Source organism: Erpetoichthys calabaricus, chromosome 4 (genome assembly GCF_900747795.2).
Source record: "Erpetoichthys calabaricus chromosome 4, fErpCal1.3, whole genome shotgun sequence".
NCBI classification, from domain to species: domain Eukaryota; kingdom Metazoa; phylum Chordata; class Cladistia; order Polypteriformes; family Polypteridae; genus Erpetoichthys; species Erpetoichthys calabaricus.
Window position 1 is genome coordinate 63,010,784 of NC_041397.2, and position 24,853 is coordinate 63,035,636.

The 24,853-nt window shown below is 35.3% G+C and overlaps 1 protein-coding gene across 4 annotated transcripts in view; it reads right to left on the reverse strand.

Annotated features, from left to right (window-relative positions):
* The window catches only part of farp1 (FERM, RhoGEF (ARHGEF) and pleckstrin domain protein 1 (chondrocyte-derived)), a 324,030-nt gene that overhangs the window by 7,160 nt on the left and 292,017 nt on the right, over positions 1–24,853 (reverse strand). For 3 of the 4 annotated variants that reach the window (XM_028799538.2, XM_028799536.2, XM_028799537.2), the window contains exons 18-25: positions 23,700–23,937; positions 16,000–16,130; positions 15,505–15,573; positions 14,816–14,905; positions 11,050–11,132; positions 5,895–6,007; positions 5,312–5,475; positions 707–814 (exon numbers count right to left, since the gene is read on the reverse strand). In XM_028799538.2, the coding sequence (XP_028655371.1) occupies positions 707–814; positions 5,312–5,475; positions 5,895–6,007; positions 11,050–11,132; positions 14,816–14,905; positions 15,505–15,573; positions 16,000–16,130; positions 23,700–23,937 (996 nt within the window). Of the gene's footprint in view, positions 1–705; positions 815–5,166; positions 5,190–5,311; positions 5,476–5,894; positions 6,008–11,049; positions 11,133–14,815; positions 14,906–15,504; positions 15,574–15,999; positions 16,131–23,699; positions 23,938–24,853 lie in introns of those variants that run through there. The other variant, XM_051926776.1, reaches the window with a different exon arrangement.

A 24,853-nucleotide genomic window follows, 5' to 3' on the forward strand; every position in this document is an offset into this window, starting at 1 on the left:
CTAAATGTGCAGAGAGTTGGAATATCATACATTTAATGTGCTCAGTGTGGCGATCTATTGCTGGCGATCTGCTGCTGTCAGGAGCAGAGGAAGCCCTAGAAAAAAAGACGGCACAGAAGACGGTATGTGAGACTTTTAAAACGTATCGTGTCATTACGATCGGGAATATGCGGCACTTGAATATAAAAGCACCACGAATACACCTGTATGTCGGCATTTTGCTTCACCACATTGAACCATTTATCATACAGTATATCGAAGCGCGCACACCGATCTCGTAGGATCCGCAAAGCGGCTTTCTGTCACATGTAGATAGTAAACAGAGATTCTGACATCACATTCCAACTTTTAGCCTCCCAAATTTTTGCTGGTACTGCAACTCGCGCACGCGTTGCATTAATTTCTGAGGACCCGCTCAGAGGACGCATCAAATGAACGCTCAGAACACGTGGCAGCCATGATGCCGGTGCGTACGCGTTTTGAGCGTGAAGTATAAACGAGCCCTAAGAACCGAAGGTATAAGAAAGCATCATCATGAATCATTTTGTGTGTCCCCCACATTCCCTCTTTTCTGTGCAAAAAAAAAAAAAAGATTTCTTGTATAGAGGTATTTAAAATAAGGCTACATTAGCTCCCCATCACTACTGAAACCACTTTCCTATAAAGTTTGTGAAGGCTTTTGGCCTTGCACTTTATTTTTTCTTACCTGATGCGTTTTATAGAAAAACAAACTGAAATTTGTGAAAACCACCCACAGCTTCTGCCATCCATTGCTGTTCTTGAATTTTCTTAATAGGTTCCCCGATAACTGGTTCTACATAAAGACAAAAAACAATACATAAGTCAGTTCCTATAACTTCCATTATCTATTAGGCAAAACAGACGTAACAAACATAGGAAAGTTACAAGAAAAAAAACAACAAAACTATATAAGCATAATGGATATCCAGCTTCAATGTGCCATTCTGGGGAAAAAAATACAGTGGATAATATTTAAAAGAATGCTTTTTTCGTTTCCAAAAAAGCACCAGGAAAACCAAAGCGTACATATAGATTACAGAGGCATGTTCATGAAAGCAAAAGCAGGTAGAAAATCCTTCTGAAAAAGCCAGTGAGATAAAGAGAAACAGGACTGATGGTGTCATGTACCACTATCAGCACATTTTGTTTCTACTTCTTTTTCTCTTAAACACAAACTGAATAATCACAAAATGCTGAAATGATGATTTTCAGGCAGGTCATTTGCCTAGCTGGTTCTTAACTGAACTTTATAACTGAACCAAGATTTTTGTTTAGACTTGTGGTGCTTTAATAAAATGCCACACCAACATCTTTCCACCTTCAGAAAGTACTTTTTCTCTTTCATCTGTGGTCAGGAAAAGAACAAAGAGAGAACATGCAAACTGTACACAAAGTGACCAGGTTGAAAATTTAATCCAGGCCTGTGGAGCTGTGAAGAAGCTGCTCAAAGCAATCTGTAAAATATTAACTGATTAAAAAAATTGGGATAGTTTTTGTGCCTTAGACACTGGCCAAGAAAAAACTAAATTGTATTCAACTTGGTGGATGGGTCAAGACTTTATAGCATTCTCTACCCATGCAAGCCACCCAAGACACACGTATGAAAAGGCTACTAATTCTTCTTTGAGAAGGAAAACAAAAGATAACTAATTCATCACATATCCTGATCTTTTAATAACTGAAATGAGGAAAAATATATCTGCCATTTTTATCTCAGTGGAAAGCTTTACCTCTATACTCCTGCAGGTATCATTAAAGGAGAGGCTCTGCAATCGATACCAGCAAATATGAGAAAAGGCAACAGGTCTCTGGTCACTGATCAGTCCAGAGAGGAGAGGTTCAGAGGCACTGACAGGGCAAGGATCTTCTACCATGGAAGGAAAAGCAGACAAAGGGGAACAGAGACACAAAAACTGAATAGAAAACCACACAGAAGCATACAGCACGTTAGACAAAGACTTCTGCAACCATTCCAAGCATGAAGCTGTAAAACAGACATTGGTAACAGGGCACCATAGAGGTCACTGACACACATTAAACTAAACCAATCTCATTGCCAGGGTAATGTAATTTATCAAAAGGAACTATACTGACAAACTAATAAAAATATTTTGAATTGTTTACTCCTTTTACTTACCTACTGTACACAATAACCAAAGATGTCTTATTTTATATAGTGTAACAAATTCTTCTACTCAATATCAAACAGCTACCATATGTTCAAAACAATCATGGACTACATTCTAAGGAGTGACAATTTAGGCATGGTTTCCAATAAAACTGATGAATGTACAAGTCAATTTGCTATGATTCACTAGGAGTTTGATGAACAAAAATCAATAAAACATTATTTGTGGAGGGAGGCTTAGCACTGCATGTGGTATACAGAAAACAAGTCAGTGTCTACGGTAAAACATGACTGTAGGGATTTAGGTGAGTGTAGTCTTTCCAAAAACGAAAGTGTTCTAATAAGTAACATTATTGATTATTAAACCTCGTAACATCTTTTAATCCAAGATCCTATACAGTATACAAATGTTACGTTACTCTGAAATAAGGTATTTATCACATTCAGTGGTCGAAATTTAATCTCACCAGTTTTTAGATGATTATTTTTTGGTGAGGTCAGGGTTTTATTCTAATGTGTTAGAGGTATGGCAGGAAGTAGAGCCACATGCAAATCTATGCATCTGGACAAATGCAGGAAGTGACATATTTCTCCCAATGTTAACCATCCTAGCCACATTAAAACATTCATATGGGCTCATCATAGCATTCACCAGAACCTGTGTCAACACACAAATCTGTTGTTTCTACAAAGTTAAGTAATTTAACATTTGTAAAACTACTTCAACCAGCTGGACAACAGCAGTGATCTAATCAGTTACTCAATGACACATCACACCACCAAGCAGGTACTTCTACAGTGGAAGTACAATGTCTGTCAAAATCCAGATCTATAAAGATGAGGCCCATACTTTAAAATAAGCAGACACCTTCTTCTAATATAAAGCTGACACCAAGTATCATTTCATGTGTTTTGAAACAGACTGAATAATAATGCAAAATTACAGATTTTGTTTTATTGTGAATAAATTTAGGAGGGTCTAGACACTGTTGCCAAGTACAGTGGGGACTGGTCTGAACAGTTCAACTTTTTGTACCATGACACTTACCAGTTAAAGCAGTGCAAAGAAATAAAGGAATATGCAGTGGTTCAACTACTTTTTACACTAGGTCTCTCTCTTTCTTCCATTCTTCTGAAACTGCATTTTAAGTTGAATAATTCTGAAAAGACCATGGCCTTGACTAATGTGTCTAAAGGTCACTTCCTGACATATGACATGCATTAAGTATTATATAAAGTGAAAAACTCATGACGTAGGTAAGCTTTCCCTTTGTTTATAGTCCATGTCAAATGAAACTCAAACTGCATTCATACGGTAGGCTGCAAAACTGTTTCACAACTTAGAGAAGAATGGTAACTCCGGTGATCAAAAAGGTGATCAATCGACAAAAATTTCTGTATGTAACAAGAAACTGTAAAGGTATAGCATCAGACCTGACGTCAATTCCAATCGTGGGTTGAAATGCTTCATTTACTTAAGGCAGTTTTTCTCTATATCCCTTAAGCTATGGAAATTGGTTTAGCTCATTAAACAGACCACTGGCATGAGACAAGAATGCAACCAAAAAAAAAAAAACATAAATCTGGTTATCAGCTGCATATGCAAAGTGGTTCCTGAAAACAAGTGACAAGAGAACAGGCTGCCCACAAAAGGTCAAAGCTGGTGAAAAACAGTTAACAAGAGAAAAAGAGACAGTATCCTTTAGATTCACCCGCAGGAAGCTTCTTATTTATCAAAAACAGTAGGATGTTCATGTTTATTACTCATTTCACTTTCATTGGTCTTGGGTGTGCCTCAAAGTCTCCCATGATTATCTGTTTTTAAGAAATTCACTTTACAAATGCTGATTTGGTGTGATCAGCTTTGGGGTTGGATTAGGTACAGGAGAACTAAGTGAAAGATGATCTTGTAAAAACCAGAATAATACTATTTATTTGGTCACGTTGCTCAGACACTATGATGAAATAAGAACCATGTGTAAAAAAATACGTTTTTGTTTTGATGAGAACAGAAAAAATATTAAGTTACATTGTTCAATACATTATGAATAATTTGTTCCATAATGTCAAAAATTGTCCTTATTATGTATTCTTGTTATAAGTGACACATTTAAGATAAAATAAAAATATATCTGACCTAGGGACTGAATTAGACTATCAGCAGTTTGTTGCCAGCTGGCTGTTGATCACAACAGACGGGTTTGAGGTGACTTTTTATTTTTTTATTAAGTTTTACAATGTCAGAAAACAGGGCTGGGACTTCTGTAGTGTGATTATTTAAATCTACTATACAAATCATATCAAGAAAACAATTATTATTTTAGTCATACACATAGTCCATCCGTAACAATTTAATGATTGAAAATATGATGAAAAACAAATATGTGAACTTTACTCTTGAAACTGTCTGAAGATAACCTACCTAAAACCAGACTTACTAAAGTGATAAACCTAGCAGTTATGCTGAGAAATAATCATAAAGGCAGACAGATTGCATTCACATTTGAATAGTCTGTTAAAATATTTTAAAAATAATTTTAAATAGTCAAATGTTGGCTTGGGTTCAGTGATTATCAGTATTTTATCTAGCTGTTATTTTTGATAAGTTACATTTTCTATAGCTCATGTAAACCACAGACGTTTCAAATTAGACGATTACTCAGACATTTATATCTGCTATTGGAGCACACATCATGGGAGACGATAAAACATTAATAATGAAGGACAAAGGGGAGCATATTCCAAAAAAAAGCAAAAGGTGCCAAAATTGATATCATTATTTAACTGCAATAGAAGTCAATTGTTTAAATACAACATTACCTGCTCAGTACTGCTTTTATTTGCACGTAACAGGTGCAAGCAAACCTCCAGCAGGTGTTTCTAGTTTTTACTACTGTATTTTGTCTTTGATTCATTGGTTTTGACATTTTTGATGCCTAAAGCAGAGTTTTGAGTTTACCAACCTAAGATACATTTTTAATTCAATTTACAATGTTGCATAAAGTGCACTGGCTTACCAGACAAATGGAGAATGTCTCTTCTAAAAAAAATAAAAAAAAGCATTAGGGGAAGAACTTTAAGGATACTGCTCACTGAGGTGGGAAAGAGAAACTAAACACAGTAAGAAAAGTGAGAGTAAATAGTGAGGTCAGAGGTGAGTACCTCCACGGCAATGCTAAAGTCGACCATTGAAACGCTGGTATTTCTGTGCCAGCAGACGTGCACCGTGGTGTTACCACGATGGGGAGGCTGTCTCTCTAGGGAGGTTCGCGAAGCACTGAGGTCATCCTCAGACTCCTGGTCTACAATGGACTCCTCTGTAGATTCTGAGTAAAAGGAAGTATTTAATTAAAAAATAAAAAACACACACACAGATTTTTAGAATCAAAGGAAATCATCTTCTCATAGTCACCAGGTCTGTGTATCTAGTCTTAAAACTGAAATCCACTAATCTTAACTCTAAAGACATGCATAAAAATAGCTTGTTGTCAACCACTACAATCTTCAAGGACCATAGTGGTTATGTCCCTTTAATATACACCTAATTATACTTACATTTTTTTAAACTATAAAATGAATGCATTTATATGAAAATGTCCTGTTAATATCATGTACTAAAGATCTGATGCAGAGTATATCCCATCTAAAGAGTTTTAATAAAACATTTAGTTGTAGGACAGTTACACTATAAAATGGAGATCTGAAATCCAGCTTTTTATCCATGTGACCTTACAACATCACTTACTGTTATCAGGCGAGCTCATGGCTGACAATTCCAGAGTAGGTCCACTACACTTCTCTGCAAGGTCAATAGCCATTTTGATATCCTCCATCCACTTGCTCTTCTCTGAGGCAGAGCTGGATTTAAAACACATCAAACAATAGTCATCTTTGCAGAGATACCATAAAGGGACACTGTCAAAACCTTTTTCCTATAGGATATTAAAATTTCACTAGTTGTTAATATACAGGGTCATCAAATAGATTTAACCTGGGGCCACATTCTTAGACAGCAAACACTTTTTAGGCCAGACCATGGTATAACAAAGAGTCAGCCAGAACCTGCCAACCAAATGCAAACCATTTCTTGACTTTCCTCTCTTTTCAATTATGTCTTATTTAGTGTTTATCAGCTCCTGGTTACCATGATCTTTAGACACATAACACAAAGCAAAAATAGCTGGCAAAATCTCTTAAGAAGAAAACTGATGCAGAGAACCACCATTACAGAGACAAATGGACCAAAAATGCATTTATAATGCCATAATGTTCTAAACGACCAAATTCTCTCTCTGATATGCAGTGAAACATTCACTATCATAAAATAGTACAATGTAAGGTGCCACTATCTTCAGACACATGGTACTTTCAATGAATATTATCCACCACATTGTGCCCCAGCAAAGGAAAATCAAGGTCTTGAAAGCAAGTTATGATCACTCATCTGTTCACCAATTTAACAAAACTAAGCAACAAATGTCTCTATTGAACATAAGTTGATACCAACTAAGCACAATAAGGATTTCACCAACGAAGAAGTATTAAAAGAGTTTGTTATAGGCATTTTATCAAAACTTGCTAGTGGTAATATAGTTGAATCTGTAAAACAGCTATCTCTGGCAGATGCAATTGCTGCATGTCTTGCTCATGTTTTAGTACAGAATATCAAAGGTCGGACGTCGTATGTTGACAGCCAAGACAATCATATATCATATATATTGATGAACCAATAGTACAGATGTGGTGCAACTGTGATTTCTGGCATTTTGATAAAGAATTCAAAGTTGAACAGCCAGCATGTGCAAGAGGTTGGAGGGAGTTTGAGGTTGCCAAAGAAAACCTGCATGTTAGCAAGATCAGGCCAGTGGGCTGCCAACAGATGATCCAGGATTTACTACTTTTTCTAATTAGCTAGATGGTCATTTTAATGCAGATGGAGATTTTTTATTTTACACATGAAATGTAACTGGAAAAAAAAAAACATTCTTTTGCACAAAAATTAAGAGAAACCTTATGTTGCTAAATGAAATGGAAAAAAAGAAAATGTGTGAAAAAATGAAAAACTACAGAACAGAATAAGTCTTTTCTACTTTGCAAACCTAATTACATAAGATATGAATGCCAACAAGAAAAAAAGAGGCATTTCATAAAAGAAAGGAATTGTTGCAATATAGTATAACCAGGAATTTGAAGGAAACTAAGATCATGCTCATAAAATGCAATGTTTTATGGGTCAAAAACACAAACAATGAGGAAACTCCACGAAACAAACATTAGGACATTAGAAAATGGTGAAGGAAACAGACCATCCAGCCCAGTAAGCTCATCCAATCTATTCACCTAGATTGTCCAAAATAAAATCAAGTCGAGATTTAAAAGGTCCCTAAAGTCCTGCTCTCCAATACACTATTTCAGAATTTATTCCATGTGTCTATGGTTATTTACCTAAAGAAAAACTTTCTAACATTTGCATGAAATCTTCTTTTAACAAGTTTCTAACAAAGTCCCCATATTCTGGTTGCATTACTCGACATAGAGCACTGGAGAAGAGTAATTACAGTACATTAGAACAATCTAGACGAAAACAGGCCATTCAGCAAAACAAAGCTCATCAGTCCTAGCGACTTAATTCTTCTAAAAAAACATCCAGGCTATTTTTGAAAGTTCCTAAAATCTTGTTGTCTACCACGCTACTTGGTGGCTTATTCCAAGTGCCTCATACAATCTTTGCTTTCTGTGTATGAGACAATTCTGCACACATCTAAAATCATCACCCTGAACTCCAACGTCTTTTAGTTTGATGCCCAACCTCTCATGTGGCACCCAGTCAAGATAAATATCATATGCTCCATTTGGATAATATCCTTTCATTGCTTCCTCATAGAGTTCCAAAATGTTACTAAAACATGACCTTCCTCTTCTGAATCCATGCTGACTGTCCAGAAAAACTCCTGGACTTGCCAGGTGCTGCTCAGTCTTATCCTTAATAATTCCTTCCATTAATTTTCTTGTGATGCATGTTAAGCTTACTGGTCTATAGTTGCTTGGATCTGCCCGGTCACCCTTTTTATAGAACGGGATAATATTTGCCATTTTCCAGTCCTCTGGAATCTCCTCAGTGCACAGTGGGTCCTGGTGATTTATTTGATTTCAGCCTATTTAATCTGAGCAGTACTTCTCCCTCTACAATTTACAAATCCTTCAGGCACTCCTTAGTTAAGCCTGCTTAAGGAGAAGTTAAAGAAGAAAAAGTGTATTCAGTGTGAGGAAAACATGGTTACAGGGTGCTGTTGCTGGCTAAGAACATAGTTTGCATTTTGTGTGTTCATAAGGATTTGTTAACTGCATAGAATTTTCCATTCACACTGCAGACTGACTGTTCACTCAAGACCGACTGAGTGTGGCGGGGAAACAATGAGATAAATTTGATATGCAACTGACTAATGTTTGGTCTGGAGCTGGTTTCTGCATAGCACTTGTTTAAGACAGAACAGGCTCATTCTTCCTGTTACCTTGACAAAAAATAAATAAAATTTCTACAAACTTGATGGAAATGAAATGCACTAGGCACACTTTCCCAGTCTAATTGTGACTACACAGACATTTCAACTCAGCCTTTAGATCATAGCAGAGCACAGTAGGGAGCAGCTTCAATCTTTTAAAAGACCAATGTTCATCCAATAATTATATGTAATGAGAAGTCAAGCAAAATGACCCTCTTTATTGGCTAACTAAAAAGATTACAATATGCAAGCTTTCGAGGCAACTCAGGCCCCTTCTTCAAGCTAAAAGGTGCCTCAGTTGCTTTGAAACCTTGTATATCGTAATCTTTTTAGTTAGCCAATAAAAGGTGTCATTTTGCTTGATTTCTCTTTACATCCATTATGACTAACATGGTACAACACCCTAGTAATATCAATTATTTTCCGAAACTCTTTATTCAGGAGAGTGTCCTGCTGAACCATGGTTTATAGTGGCATGGAAGAACTCAAACTTGAATGGTTTTGAGTTCAGATATTAAGCTGGAATAAAATAAAACAATGACATGAAGCACAATGCCACAGTCAGCTTAAGTTGAGTGGCTAAACAACAATAACACACTCACAACCAAAGTTACTGACTTGAATTCCTATTGAAAGTCTGTGTAAGGCTTAAGTAATGTTACAATCAACACTTTGCAATTATCAAGAGAGATTTGGAGGTTGTTTTCCAAGGAGAATGAGTGAATACTGCACTACCTAATGTTCAAAGCCTACAAATTCTTTGTGTGGAGTTTAACTTAGTAATCAACTGTGAATTCTGGAGATGTACACTTAAAGAATGAAGAAGATTTTTTTTGTTTATTGTATAGCTTTGAATTTGTTAGGCTTAAAACTTGATCCTTCAAGGTATAAGTAACAAAAATATTCAATGTAAGCTGGAAAAATATACTTCTATTACAGTAAGTCCATGTCTAAATATCATACTATTACATGATATAGTGTTCATACACAATTACACAATAGAAATCATAATTAATCAGTAGTCCAATGACATTTTAAATAATTTTTTTAAATAATCAGTGCTCATTTTCAATTTTGTTTTATATGTACTTGTATTTATAGTAGTGGGAGAACTACAGCTGCACCCTTTTCAAGAACTCACTTCAAAGCTTATCCTATTTTCAACAAGTTCAAAACAAGACAAGAGTCTCTAAAATTAACAATTCCAATTTATGGTTGCTGGGGTAGAACTTGTTCTGGCAGGAGTGGGTGTAAGCCAGGAACTAAATCATAGACATGGCACCAGTCCAATGCTGTGCCCACTCTTGTATTCAACTACCATGCCACTCATACTGGATCATTTACTGGAACACAAACATTAAGTCTTTTAAACTCCAACAATTAGGGTCTTCCAATAACAAGGCTAGAAGTTTGCTGCAGCTTTGATGGGAAGATCATGGTGTTTAAGAATAACGTACATAAAACAATGCCATGTATGTTAATACAATAACCGAACAAACACTATTGCCTTACTTGGAGAAAAGTCATGACAGTCAGAAATCCAATTTTCAAATCATTGCTGAGTGCCACACACATGTATATATGACCTAATAATTTCTAACAACATGTAGGTAATGAGCAACTTCCCCATTATTTAATCAATAAACAGGCATTTTATATGTTGTCCTTTTTGCTAAAATGCAATAGAGAGAAACAGAAATTCAATTAGTGTTTATTGCTCTTTCATACTTCTTAGATTATTACCTGAAATTTGCTCTGACCAAGAACAAAATAATATATTAAACATATCAGATAAACCCACAATGGAAATAAAATACAATTTGGAGAAAGCTATAGCATCCACTCTTTCATTCACACAGCTGGCAAATGTTTACCAGCAGTAGTTTGCCGTCAGCTTTTAACAGAGCATTTATAAGGTGTAAGCGTGACAACAAAAAAAAACATCAACAGTTGTAAAGTTTTTCAGGAAGAAAAAAATATATTAAACCAGCATGAAATGAAATGTACTAGAATTTCAAAGTGCATTATGAGATACTACATTATATCATATCTCCAAAAAAGGCAAAGGTGCCAGAGGTCAACATCCATATGGTTTGATGGGGTTATGATTTATAAACTGTGAAAAAAGAAAAAATATCAGTCCAATTACTATTAAAGTTAAAAGTATCAGCATCTTCAGTGTATGACTCCCAACATTATTTTACAGCAATCTAAACAGGTTTTTACATAACACTGATAAAATATTAAAACATATTTCTGAAATACAGCTTTAAAAACAGAACTAAGGTCTTTTTATTCATCTAAATATGCACAACAATCTGACAATGTATAAAATTAGAATGATAAAATTACATCTTATATTCCTAAATTATGCTTTTTGACATGCAAATTTGATACCTTGCTGTTACTACTACAGTCTGCCGATGTCCATACAGAGTAAATGAGTGTTGCACTCCCCACTCATCTTCATTCTCTCTGATCTAAAAAGAATGAAGGGGGGGGGGGGGGGGAATGAAAAATTTAGGCATGACATAATGTATCCAAGTACTGGAGATATTTCACTATGTTGTAACAGAGTGAACGGTTTCTATAGAAAAAATGTTACAATTGAAGACGATGAAATGAATGAATATAGGCATTTTCACACAAATACATATATAATGACTAATTATTATTTTCACATTTTTACTGAATAGACCACAATAAAGATGTGGATTATCACACACAGAAAAAATCTACAAAGACAAGTTTGTTTAATTTAATAAGAGTGACCTCTTAAATAGTCTGCTACAGGAGATTGCAGATTACAAGATCAAATGCAAGATTTTAACCATTTAACCAAGAGTTTATTCTGAACTCTGAAGACCCTCTGTATCGATGTGTTCCGCACCCATGGATTCAACCAACGGCAGATTGAAAATATTCGGGGTAAAAAAAAAATCCAGAAAGTTCCAAAAAGCAAAATTTGAGTTTGCTATGTGCCAAGCACTAAGCTGAATCCATGTGAATGAAATACTATGTAGGCATACCCTGCTGTAGCCTCCCGCCCCAGGAGTTGAATAAAATGGCTCATAAGAGTAAACATTCAGCTCCTATATGGCAGCCAGTTTCTGAGTCACCATACTGTTCTTCAGCTGTCTAGCTCTTCTTGCATGAAGCAAGCACACTCCCTCTACTCTGTAGGCTGATTGACCTCATTACTCTGGCAATCAAGATTCAAGATTCTTTATTTGTCATATACGCAGTTATACACGTACAACATATAGTGAAATGTGCCCTGATCAGCAAAGAGACTGTGCAATAAAGTTAGCAAATAGATTAAATTAGATTTAAAAAGAAAAATGGAATTTTAAAAGATATTTAAAAAGGGTAGAACTAAGGAGAAACAATATATAGAAAGTATATATCTAACTTAGCATTATAATTCTAAACAAGATCTGAACACTGTACAGATGTTTCAAGAATGATACAAGAATCTTTAATTAGTTATTTCTACACAGTGCTATAAAATATGCTCTGGAGAGTATCAGGTCTCTTTAAAAAACCTTTGCAGCAACCAAAGGAGTCAAACCAAAGCTGGGAAAAACTCAAAAATAAGATTCAGTATTCACAGCATGTTTTCCTCATGGTGAAAATAAACTAATTCAGAGAGGCCAACAGCTTCTGGTTACACTGATTACTCAAAACAGAAGAAGACTACTTCTTAAATTAACTTAAAATGGGAAAAGACCATCAGACTATAGATTAATTATGAGTTTCTAGTGTGTATGAACAGTGTATTATTCTCTTATTAACTTTATAACCCACTGCATCTCTGCACTACAGTTCAAATATAGACAGGGAATGCTCTCACAGTGGTAGCTCAAGAGATGTGGACGCAAAATATAATTTTGAAGAAAAATAAAAAACATTACTAAACTAATGGAGAGGCATTTTCAACTGAAAATTTGTGTTGCAAAATTACAGTATATCTTATCTTTTTAATATTTATTTTTTTCAAGTTGTTCTTACTAAACTACAGTAGGAAACACACGTTTCCAACATCTCAAAAAAGCATAGCCAAGATACTTTTTTGCATTATGCAATGAAGAGAAAAACATACTAATATTAAAATTTGCTTAACACTAGAATTACCAAAGCCTACGAAAAAACTTGTCTTTTGTCTTGTAAATGTGTCGATCAACACAAGCAGCAAGCAGCCTATTATCCCATCACTACAGCTCAATTCACAAAGAAGGTTCTCAGTGCTCAGTGTTTATGTTGGAGTGAATTGCCTGGAGTTGTAGAGGGTAAATAATTTATCGTCATTTGGAATGCATACATTTCATGTGTGTTCCGTGTCTACAACAATCTATGTAAACACATCATTAAAACAGAAACATTTTTCATGTTTTAGTAATAAATGACAAAATGTAGACATGAAATGTATAATGTGTGTGGAAGAATACTTTTAGGGCAAAATAGCATTCATCTTAAAACATAGCATAAAGGGTTAATAAATGTCAGAAAAATCGGATAAAGATCAAGTAAACAACAAAATGTACACTGAAATATAAGAACTGGTTTAGGAAAATTACTGAGATGCTCAAGTAGATAAAGAATGTACCAGAAGAAAGGTTGATGTAATATACAAAATGTAATGAAGGATGACTAAGAAATCAGCAGATGTCCTATAAATGAGAATGGACAGTTGTTAAATGCACAGATATTTCAAGGGTGGTGGCTCACCTCAAAAGGTATAAGAAGAACCAGAATATAATAGACTTTTATTTTATATAAATCATTTGGGTGTAAATCAACAAACCAACCAGAGTAAAATATATGCATTGATTGACACTGTATGTAAATTCAACAATTTATAAAATGAACCTCTATTCTTTGTTTCTCTGACTATTCTGATCTAACAGCATCAGATTGGGTGTAAATTTATGCCGACACTGTTAGTTAGGGTCAGATCAGGAGGGGAGGATCACTGCTGCAGAATCGAAGGTGGAACATAGCCAATCCTAGATGACCTCCCTAACCCCTGCTCTGAAGATAGTGCTTGATTCACCAAAGAGGAAAAGCATTTACAATTGCACTTGATTGATTCAACTAATGCTCTGCCTCTGTGGTGATCATATGGGACACCAGTGGGTTATTGTAAGAAAGTTTAATGAGGTCACACCCTCAACCGGAAATGGTTGCCTGTTCACAACAGATTTTTCTTTCCGCCATATTGGTTTAATTTCAGCTTTGTTTGTTTATTGTTTCAGTTGTTTTTTTATGATAAATAAATATAAAATACTGGAAGTCAACAGTCTCATATCGCCAGTCATCTGACCGTGACTCCTGCACTCGGCTTTCTATTAGCTAAATCCTGCAAATTAGCGCATTTCTAGAGGTCCCTGACACCCCTCTTTTACAGTTATACTAAATTCATGAAGGGTGGGTTGTGATCATAATGGAATTAGAAAAACTGGGTTATGACACCACAAAAGTTGTCAAGCACTGGTCTAAAACTAGCAAATGACTATGCCAAGTAAAACACTTTCAGGCACTTTTTTTAAAACAGACAAAACAAATCACAAGGCCGGTACAATAAGTATTATGGAATATGTAACAGCTAAAAACATGTTATAGGTGGGCAATAATAATATAAAGTAATAAAGTATCTATCTATCTAGATGATAACTGGGAAGTGAAAAAGAGAAATCGTTTATTAATAAATGTTCTCTTCAGTCATGAGGTGCACTAGGAAAAATGCCAAAGATAACAGCAAGGAAAATAGGTTATTTCCCACAGGTTCCTGACTATCAGCCTAAAAGTAGCAGTTTTCATTAGCTATTTATTTATGTATGTGAATTTCCCTTTGGGGATTAATAAAATATCTATCTATCTATTTAGCCATTGTGCTTAACATCAAAGATGTTCTGTGGGCTGGTATACAGCACCTTGAATATTTTGCAAAGTAAGTTTAAATGAAACATGATATAAAGAATGGTAGTGCTAAGCATATCTAGGCAAGATAAATGATGTTTTTTTTTTTTTTTACATATGTACGTCTGTCAATCTTACATACTAAAGTAAATCTGTTATCTATTCTCCTCATCTTTCAGGCATTGCCAACTATTTAATGGTAGGCTTTAAGAAAATGATGAATATGTACAAGCAAATTACTTACTGTCATGCCAAAGAGTGGAAGCTGGCCATGAACCTTAAACTGGTTGGTTGCTGTCATTCCTCGACTTGTGTACAACAATACATCATTGAACTACCATATAAAAAAAAAAAAAAACATTTTAAAGCACAAAAGCAGTAACTTTTAGGCATGTTAAGGGTATCACAATTGGTACCACAATTATCAGGCTAACCATGCTTTACAATATTCAGTCTGGTCTTTCTTTGCAACAGAAATGTAGAATGATAAATGATTTTAATATGTCTTTTACAGGATATTAAACAAACTAATTTTTTTTAAACAGAAATATAAAAACAAAATCTAAACAACATCAGGATATCACTATACAATATAATGCAAAGGAATACTGGGTGCTGATTCTAAACTAATTTCTCTTAAATTTGACATAAATAATACCATATAATAATCTAATATTTCCATCAAAGAACTGAATAAACTTTCACAGCTCTGAAACCTACCTACCTACCTAATCAACCATTTTGGGAAAAACTGCATCAATCTGTCTAAAATGAAAAAATGATAACAGCTATACTGGAAAGTAAATCATTTACATTGTTTTGAAAAGCTGCTTAATGTATGAACTAAGGAATAATAACAACTATGGAATTACATTACATTTTCAAATCAGTTTCCGAATTTCAAAAAGTCAAACTTCCAGTTGTCTCACTTACCAAGAAAAACATTCTCTGTTGTAAGCCCTTTCCCGATAACTTGCTTAAACAGCCCAATCTAATGAATTCCTGAAAGAATAAAAATCAAACAAACAGAAAGGAATTGTTGAAATGTTCAAAGCTGAGAAGTGTTTGGACCCTGGGAAGGAAAACTGGTCAATAGTGATGTTTTTAAGAAACTTAACTGCATGCTAAAATGGGTTCTTAATAAATTAGCATTCCTAAAAATAGAAACTCATGCAAAAATCAAACTGGATACATTTGTGAAAGTTCATAATATGCAAATATGTGCACATTAAACAAAAGTCTGAGTTTGAACATAGAAATTTGATGTTTAAAATATACTTACTGACTGAATTATATGATTAAGAAATATTTGTCAGTAATGTCTAACATTCAACTAAGAGTAACATTCATTGAAGGGATATATTTACACTCACAATAATCTCTCATAATTATTAGGCTTCATGTTAAATGTGCAATAAATCTACTCACTCGTCCAGGAATCACTAGCTCATCAAATCCAATTAAGTCCTTTTTTAGTTCAAGTAGCTTCTGAAAATTCTCCATCTTTATCATTGTGCCATGCAGTTGAGCTGCTATTTCTGATATCTCTGCCAGAGCAGCTGAAAGTTAACACAACCATAATTGATAAAATGACCAAACTGATGAACCCTGAAGCAATCAATAACATATTCTCTGTGGCATAATGCAGGCTGTTAATTTTCATGTTTTTTATTAAGAGCTGAAAGATAAACAAATATATATTAACACCATCCTATGAATAATCAAATTATGTGGATCTTCAATAGCATACAAAGAGGATTTCAGTTTATTTACAGTTTGAAGTATATATAGTACTTTGGTCAGCTAATTCTGTATGCATCTCACTTTGACTAAAATAGAAGGAAATGGAAAAAAGAAAGTTAGATACAGTATTTTCTTGATTTGAAAATAGAAGTTAATGGGCAAAAAAAGAACTTAAATACAGCATTTTCCCATTTTGAACTTGCTAAAGGTTTCACTATTTGTCTGTGTAAAATTATTTAATGCATCATTTTGAGAGCTTTCTGTATCATTGAGAACTCTGTATGACAATGTGTGCTTTTCCCATTCTGTAAGGGTTTTTAGTGGAATGCCAAATCCATTAAGACAGCAGATTTAACAGGCATGCAGACATTCAGCTTCATCTTCTTACCAACTTACATTCCAGAAAGTGGCTGAACTCCTCATACCAGTACCAGCCTATACTTCATCTAATAACAAAGGTGCAAATCAAGAGTTCAACTGACATCTTTGCAGAGGTCCTTTTAGACAAGACGACACCAAAAGTGTCTTTAATGCAATCATGGGAGATTGAACATTCATTCAAAAACTAGCTCCACTCATCTCTCAGGGAAATCTGCTTGCACTCTACAAAATAAACTCTTTCACTCTCTGAAATGACCTCTCTCTCTGAAACTAAAAAGGTGATGAGCTGCCCCCATCTTCTGAAAGCTGTGGCCCACTCTGCAAAGACAAGCTGTGCAAGTAACTAAGCCCAGTGTGAGAAGCAGCTCTTATTTCAAGAATTGAACTTCAGCATCTAAATGCTTGTGCCAGAAAGACTAAAGCTTTTTCCTATGAAGTTGCAGATGACACAGCAAATAATGAGCTAAGAAAAGCATAGCACACCACATCACAAAGAAAGATTAATCCTCCACTTGAATCCAGAGAACCAACTGAAACAACTCTGTACCACATTAGACATCAGAATTTGATATCATAACACTGTTTATCTGTGCCAAAATAAATTAGAACTTTAAAACAGCAAGTAAATAGCCAGCCTTGTCTATTATTAAATGTTTGTATGTCTCCTCTGTTTTAAATTACCCTAATAAAAATCTAATGGACAGAGACCACCTCCTAAAACAGAAAAACATAAGGAAAATAAAGTAGGAGCCTTACTGAATTATTTAATTCATTATCAGCATTGCCAAAGGCAAAACAGATGATTAATTAACCAAAGTTAAACCTCTTGACTTTCCTTCTTTCACTTTCTTTCATCTCCCTAACCCAACCTCTGGTACTCTATTTTAAATTAAAACTACAAGTCACAAAACAACTCCAGTCTCAACAAGAATTATAACAAAATAAACAACAGACTAATACAAAGACAAAATTGTTTACAGAATTATATAATCAGCATTCCTTGGAATTTACTGGGGTTTGATAGAGTGCAAATTTCATTTGCTTATTTGTTTTACTCAAACTTAAATTGACAGGGGGCAATTATCTCGGTCAATGAGAAAATGACATTTTGATTCCTTAAAGGAAAATGAATAACAAGTAAACAACTGGTGCTTAACTCAAAACCTTCTTTTGATCTTTGTTTATTGCTTGATTGGTTGCAGTTGAATAAGCTGACCATTACTGTAAGAAACTGAATATATGTATTTTCATCCTTCAAAGAAATCATTGTCAATAGCTTGTCCTATAATCTTTGAAAATCAAGTTTTAGCAATTGCAGATAGTTATATGTAAACTAGACATTAAGCACGTTACAATAACGGGCGCTAGAACAGTAGTCCATGAACATTAGTAGGAACAGTCTATATTAAATGGCAAGGGACCTTTTACCTCATTAAATTTTTTCTGTAAAATGCCTGTAATTTTCTCTGACAGTAATACTGGCTTTGCTGTTCGTAATATGTGTTTAATTTTCTGTCACAACAGTGGGCAATCAGCAGATTCTCCCCAGCAACTGATGTAATGTGCGCAAAAAAAAATCTACTTTTACTTTACACTTTACCGGGCAAGCTTTCTTAATTACAAATCTGACATCCTCAGAGTGAACACTTGCACAACAACGGGGAAGCTGGTCTCCGCGTCTCAGTACCCAATTGGATTTTTTGTGTTTTCTGTTTTAGGTTTTACCTCATTCACCGAAAACCAATTGGATCTGCCGCGCAATATTTTATAGGTCCCGCCCTCTCTGTCTTGTGTGATGCGTCAGGCAGCCTTTGAAGCAGCGCACCATGTCCCGCGCATGCACACTTCACCAGAAGACAGACACACACACACACACACACACACACACACACACACACACGGACACTGGATGCACACGGGTTTTATTAAAGAGGATATCTTGGTATTAACTTTGATTCTCATTTCACCTATGAGATTCATATTCAAAAACAGTAGGAAACAATCAGAAAGTCCATATTTCTCTCTTACTGTCTGTAGTACTTAATTCTAGGCAATTATACTTTCCACAGTTTCTTACTATCTCCCAGTTTGGTCTCTTATCACTAAAGAAATTATTGAACTGACTGAAAGGGTTTATTACAGAGCATACATGATTCATGTTAAATTTCCTTTTTGGAGTCACCATTTTGTTGCATTAACTAAAGTGAAAACCTTGACTTTTTCCAATTACATAAGTAATTTGGCAATTAGGTTTTTATTTTCTGTTTCAGTTTAATTATCTTTCTCCTTTACTTTGCAATTTCATTCCACAAAACAATATTACAAGACAGGTCTATGCTTCAAGAACTATCACACAATAATTCTGTAATATGTTTTAAAAATAGCTGTGGGAAAATATTGTTTTACTTTTACATAAAACTATGGAACAAGATTCCCTATTATATTAGAGATACTATTTCCTTTACTCATTTTAAAAATACATATAAACAGTTTCTCCTTCAAGGGCAGACTTGTGATCACTGATTTTTTATGCCTCATAAATGGTCTTTTGCCATAGTATTGTACATCTTACAGTTTGCTAAAACACAGCAGTATTTGGTTACATTATTTCAATATATTGTTACTCCTGTGTAGCATTATTTGTTTTGGTAATTACTGTTGCCTTGTTTAATGCAGTGTAGGTGCAAATTTTCACCCAAACCAATTTTTACTTTTAATTGGACTTCTCTACACATGCTGCCTTGTTTCAGTTTCTGTTGGCAGTTGAGATGAGGATCCTTAACACTAGAATTACCAGAGCCTACGAAAAAACTTGTAGATCCAGCCCACCTTAAATCCGTTCGCACATCTCAGTCAGCGTCTTTTATCCTGTAAATGTGCTGATAAAGACAAGCAGCAAGCAGCCTGCTATTCCATCCCCCACCGCCACTAAACGTGCACAAAGTTCTCCCAGCTCATGCCTTGATTGATTATCTGGGAGTGAAGTGCTGGAGTTTTAGAGTGGAAATAATAGATCGTTATTTGGAACACATGCATTTCATGTGTGTTCCGTTTCTACAATAATCTGTGTAAACACATTGTTAAAACAGAAACGTTTTTCATATTTTAGTAGTAAATGACAAAATGTTGGCATAAACTATATAATGCGTGAAGTCTGAAGTCCAAAGATCAAATAAACACTTCACAAAAGGTTCAAGGATAAAATAACTGCTTCCGTGGCGTAGCGGTAAGATTTGCTGACTTGTAATCAAGAGTTCCCGGTTCGATTCTGACTGCCGTTTTCAGTAGTGAGCTGCTCTTATTGTTAATATTATACAGTAAACACATACATTTGATTTATGTCTGTAACAGCCACTGTACATTTATAGCATTTGTGAAAGTTACCGTTTTATTTTCACTTTTATTCTCTCAGTCACGATACATACTTGTGTCTCAGTTTTGTGTATATACAGTTTGTATTTTTTGTACATATTTATTCGATAGGTCTTAAGCAGATGAGGTTTGTATTGAGTGTTTTTGTGAATATTTGTGTGTATATATGTGAAGTAAACTAATAGGGGCAAAGACTTAATTTAACATATTACAATAGGACTCTGGGCAAACTCAGTATACTGTATATATAATCTTATAGGAACGATTCTGTATGTAATTTGGGGAGGTAGTGATGTTAGCCAATACATTCAGTTAACACTAGAATCCCTGAAGCCTACCAAAAAACTCGTAATCCCAGCTCACCTTAAATCCATTCACACCTCTCCATCCGCGTCTTTTGTTTTGTAAAAGTGTCGATCAGCAAGATGCCTGCTATCCCACCCCCCCACCTGACAGATATCAACTCGGGTAAAAAGTTTTCCCAGTTCAAGCCAAGGCTCCTTATCTGCTTGTGAGGTGCCTGGTGTTGTATAGGGTAAATTATACAGTATATCGTTATTTAGAATACATGCATTTCATGTGCGTTCTCTGTGTCTACAAAGATCTGGGAAAGTGTAGGATGAAAGGAAATGCCAGGCAAGAAATGCTGAACACAAACCTAAAGCAGATACTTTTTCCATGTCATACTAATAATGACGTGAAGTGTATAATGTGTGAAGACTTTAGTCCAAATATCAAATAAACACGTGTGCTTTTATTCAAGAATGCAACCAAAGTTAAAAAAAAAAAAAACATTCGATTTACATGTTGCTGTCAATGAGTTAAAAACCCAAGCTCAAATGTCACCTGACAGGAATTTGGTAAGTATACATGAATGGTGTAGAGGTAACAACTGCTGCCTTTCTTTTTCATTTATCAAGGTCCAGAACAACAAGCTAATCTACAATGTATGAACTTGGTTTGCTGCAAACATTCTCTCCATTACATTTTTTGTTCAATGCAACAATTTCATTAAGATTAAAAACTAAAAAGGATTATTTATTATTAGCAGAAAAAAATTAGACCCTAGATGCTAATTTTACTTCTGAACTTCCAGCTAAAGATCACTGCTTAGGTGTGAAATGTGAAGTATAAACAGTTAAACACTTTTCATTGTATTCTTATTTTGTGATAATGTGTTAATGATTTCATAAAATAAAGTGTTCTTTTTTTTGTCCTTAGAACTCTCCTTTTCTGTTATTATAAGCCTTATTTTATTTAATGTTTGATCTGCTCATTATTTTGAGCACTTTGTTGCTCATAGAAATACACATATAATAAAAAAACAGATTAGCTCTTAACTGTTTCTAGTCCATTTTCTATAGCGGCATTGTGAGAAAAAAATCTAGATGCTGATTACCCTCCAAATCTCTTAAATTCTGTGCTACTCCCGAATTGGATAAAGCTGGTTTTAAAATCTTATCCATATAAAATGTTTAATGAAAACTGTGCTTACATTTGAAGTAATATATTGGAAAAGAAAACAATGATTTGATTTTCCAATTATTTATTATGGATTATTAGAATTTAGTAACATAACATTACATTCTCAAACCTGCCTAATACAATTCAGGATTTTGGGGTCCAAGGCCTAACTTGTGCCCCGTCTGGCACAAGTCAGGAAACTGCTGTTGACAGAGAACCAGTCCTCTGCAGGATCCACTCACACAAGACCAATTTAGAATCATTAACCTATTTAATGAGTAGGTCTTTAGGGTTGCAGGAGGATTACTAATGCAAATTGAAGGAAAATGAGTAAACTCCACCCCGACAATGATAAGGGCATGGGTATCAAACTGAGGATGATGCCACCCACTATACCAACTACATCACCTATTAAAAACTAGTGTTGAACACAATTTTAATTAAAAAAAAGTATTTTATACATGCAAATAAAGTGGAAAACTATTTTTCATTTTCATTGTTTTAAATGCTGAATTTATTTTGTTTCTCATTTGAAAAGGTAATACTAGTAAACAATGACATTTCACCAAAATGGCATTCCTTTTATCGTCTTTTTTTTAATTGAGAAAGTTTTTATTTGGGGTTCTTTTAGAGAGATTTATTGAGTGAGAAAAATCGCAGCAAACCGGTATTAACTACAGTGATCCCTCGCTATATCGCGCTTCGCCTTTCGCGGCTTCACTCCATCGCGGATTTTATATGTAAGCATATTTAAATATATATCGCGGATTTTTTGCTGGTTCGCGGATTTCTGCGGACAATGGGTCTTTTAATTTCTGGCACATGCTTCCTCAGTTGGTTTGCCCAGTTGATTTCATACAAGGGACGCTATTGGCAGATGGCTGAGAAGCTAGATTGCTTACTCTTCTCTCTCTCTCTTGCGCTGACTATCTGTGATCCTGACGTATGGGGATTGAGCAGGGGGGCTGTTCGCACACCTAGACGATACGGACGCTCGTCTAAAAATGCTGAAAGATTATCTTCACGTTGCTATCTTTTGTGCAGCTGCTTCCTGAAACGACATGCTGCACAGTGCTTCGCATACTTAAAAGCTCGAAGGGCACGTATTGATTTTTGACTGAAAAACAAACTCTGTCTCTCTCTCTCTCTCTCTCTCCCTGCTCCTGACGGAGGGGGTGTGAGCTGCCGCCTTCAACAGCTTTGTGCCGCGGTGCTTCGCATACTTAAAAGCCAAACAGCCCTATTGATTTGTTTGCTAGAGATTGTTTTCTCTATCTATGTGACATTCTGTGCTCCTGACACGCACTCCTTTGAAGAGGAAGATATGTTTGCATTCTTTTAATTGTGAGACAGAACTGTCATCTCGGTCTTGTCATGGAGCACAGTTTAAACTTTAGAAAAAGAGACAAATGTTTGTTTGCAGTGTTTGAATAACGTTCCTGTCTCTCTACAACCTCCTGTGTTTCTGCGCAAATCTGTGACCCAAGCATGACAATATAAAAATAACCATATAAACATATGGTTTCTACTTCGCGGATTTTCTTATTTCGCGGGTGGCTCTGGAACGCAACCCCCGCGATAGAGGAGGGATTACTGTACATCTTTTTTAAAACAGTACTAGTAATTAAATATAATGCTTTTACTGCTAGGCAGCATGGTGGTGCAGTGGTTAGAACTGCTGTGTTGCAGCTGCAGAACACAGATACTGTATATTGATTCCGCAGAAAACAGCACATGAAGACAGGTATTAAAGACAGAATGCAGAAATGTGCCTGATAATGCACTCAATCTGAAATTTTATGTTTAAAATAACATTTCCGGAATGGTGCAACTGTCTTTGTGGATTCTGCATGTTTTCCATTGATTGGAAAAAACTTGGGTCACTCACTGGGTACACCAATTTTCCAATCATATCTTTAACACATGCATTTTAGTATTCAGTGACTCTAAACTGCCACAGTAGCAGCGAGTGTAGGTGTGTATATGTTTTTACTGCAAAAGAGCAATGCCTGTGCAGGACTGGTTATACAGTAGTTAATACAACAAGTAATGGCTTTGGTCCCCAACAACTCTCCAACTAAAATGTTCAAAATTCTTAGCATGAAACTATATTTTCCAATAATTAGCAGTTAAGAAAAAAAACATACTGCTTAAACACATTACTGTACCTCTGGAGTCCCTGAAGTCAACATGATCAGGTGCATAATGCTTGCAGAGCCTCTCCAAGATTTGTTTATAGTGCATGAGGCGGTGAAGTGGTCTCAGAAAAAAGATGTTCAGAGGAAGATAGCAGACCTTCTGCAGCTCAAAGTCCCGACACATTACCTCTAACTTGCGTGACGCCTTTATGGCCTTTTCCAACTCCAATAACACTTCAGAGTTCCTTTGGAGGTTTACAGTTAATTGCTACAAAGATAAAGAACATGGATGTAAAGGAAAGTAAATACTTTGATTCCATTACATCATTTGTACTGATTGCTATGGGAAGCTCATACAAATAAAAGATTAATTCAAAGATATTATCATAAGGAAAACAGTAACCAGTATTCCTCTCTTTAACACTTAATTTATCAAAACACACAAGGAAAAAAAAGACTTAATTTAACAAGAACACACACATTCATCAGATCTTAAGGTAAACGACATTGTTAAGGTAAACATCATGTTCATGCATCTCAGATATTATGGACAATAGCTTTAATGAAATCCATTTACTAGATTGGAGGAAAGTAAAAAGAGGGTAGGTGTAATGATTCAGAAATAATAGTAATGGCTTTAAATTTCAGCCATAAAAAATACAGTGGGGGACTGGCAACCAATGATTTTAGAAGTGGAATGTAACATAACTGTCTCTGGCAGGGATACTGCCAAATTAAGACAAAACAATTTTAATAATGGACCTTTCGAAAATGGAGATTACACCATATGACACTTTTCACTTATCACTGTTAGAAAGAACTGCCTTAACCTTTTTGACCATTGTAGTTTAAAAAATGTGTTGACCTTCTGTGTTAGAGTACAGGAAATGGTGGTATCAAGAAACGTGAAAAAAGCAATTTAAGCAGGGGTGGGTTGTTGGGCTTTGGTAAGAGAGGTGACCAAGAACCTTATAGTCACTCTGGATTAACTCCAGAGAACTTCTGTGGAAATGGAAGAAGCTTCCAGGAGGACCACCAGTGCAACAATCTACTAATTGGGGTTTTAGGAGAGGCCACATGACACATGAAAGCCTTGCTTGGCGTTGCAAAAAGGCATCAGAAAGACTTTCAGACAGTGAGAAACAAGATTCTCTGGTCTGTTGAAACCAAGATGGAACTGTTTG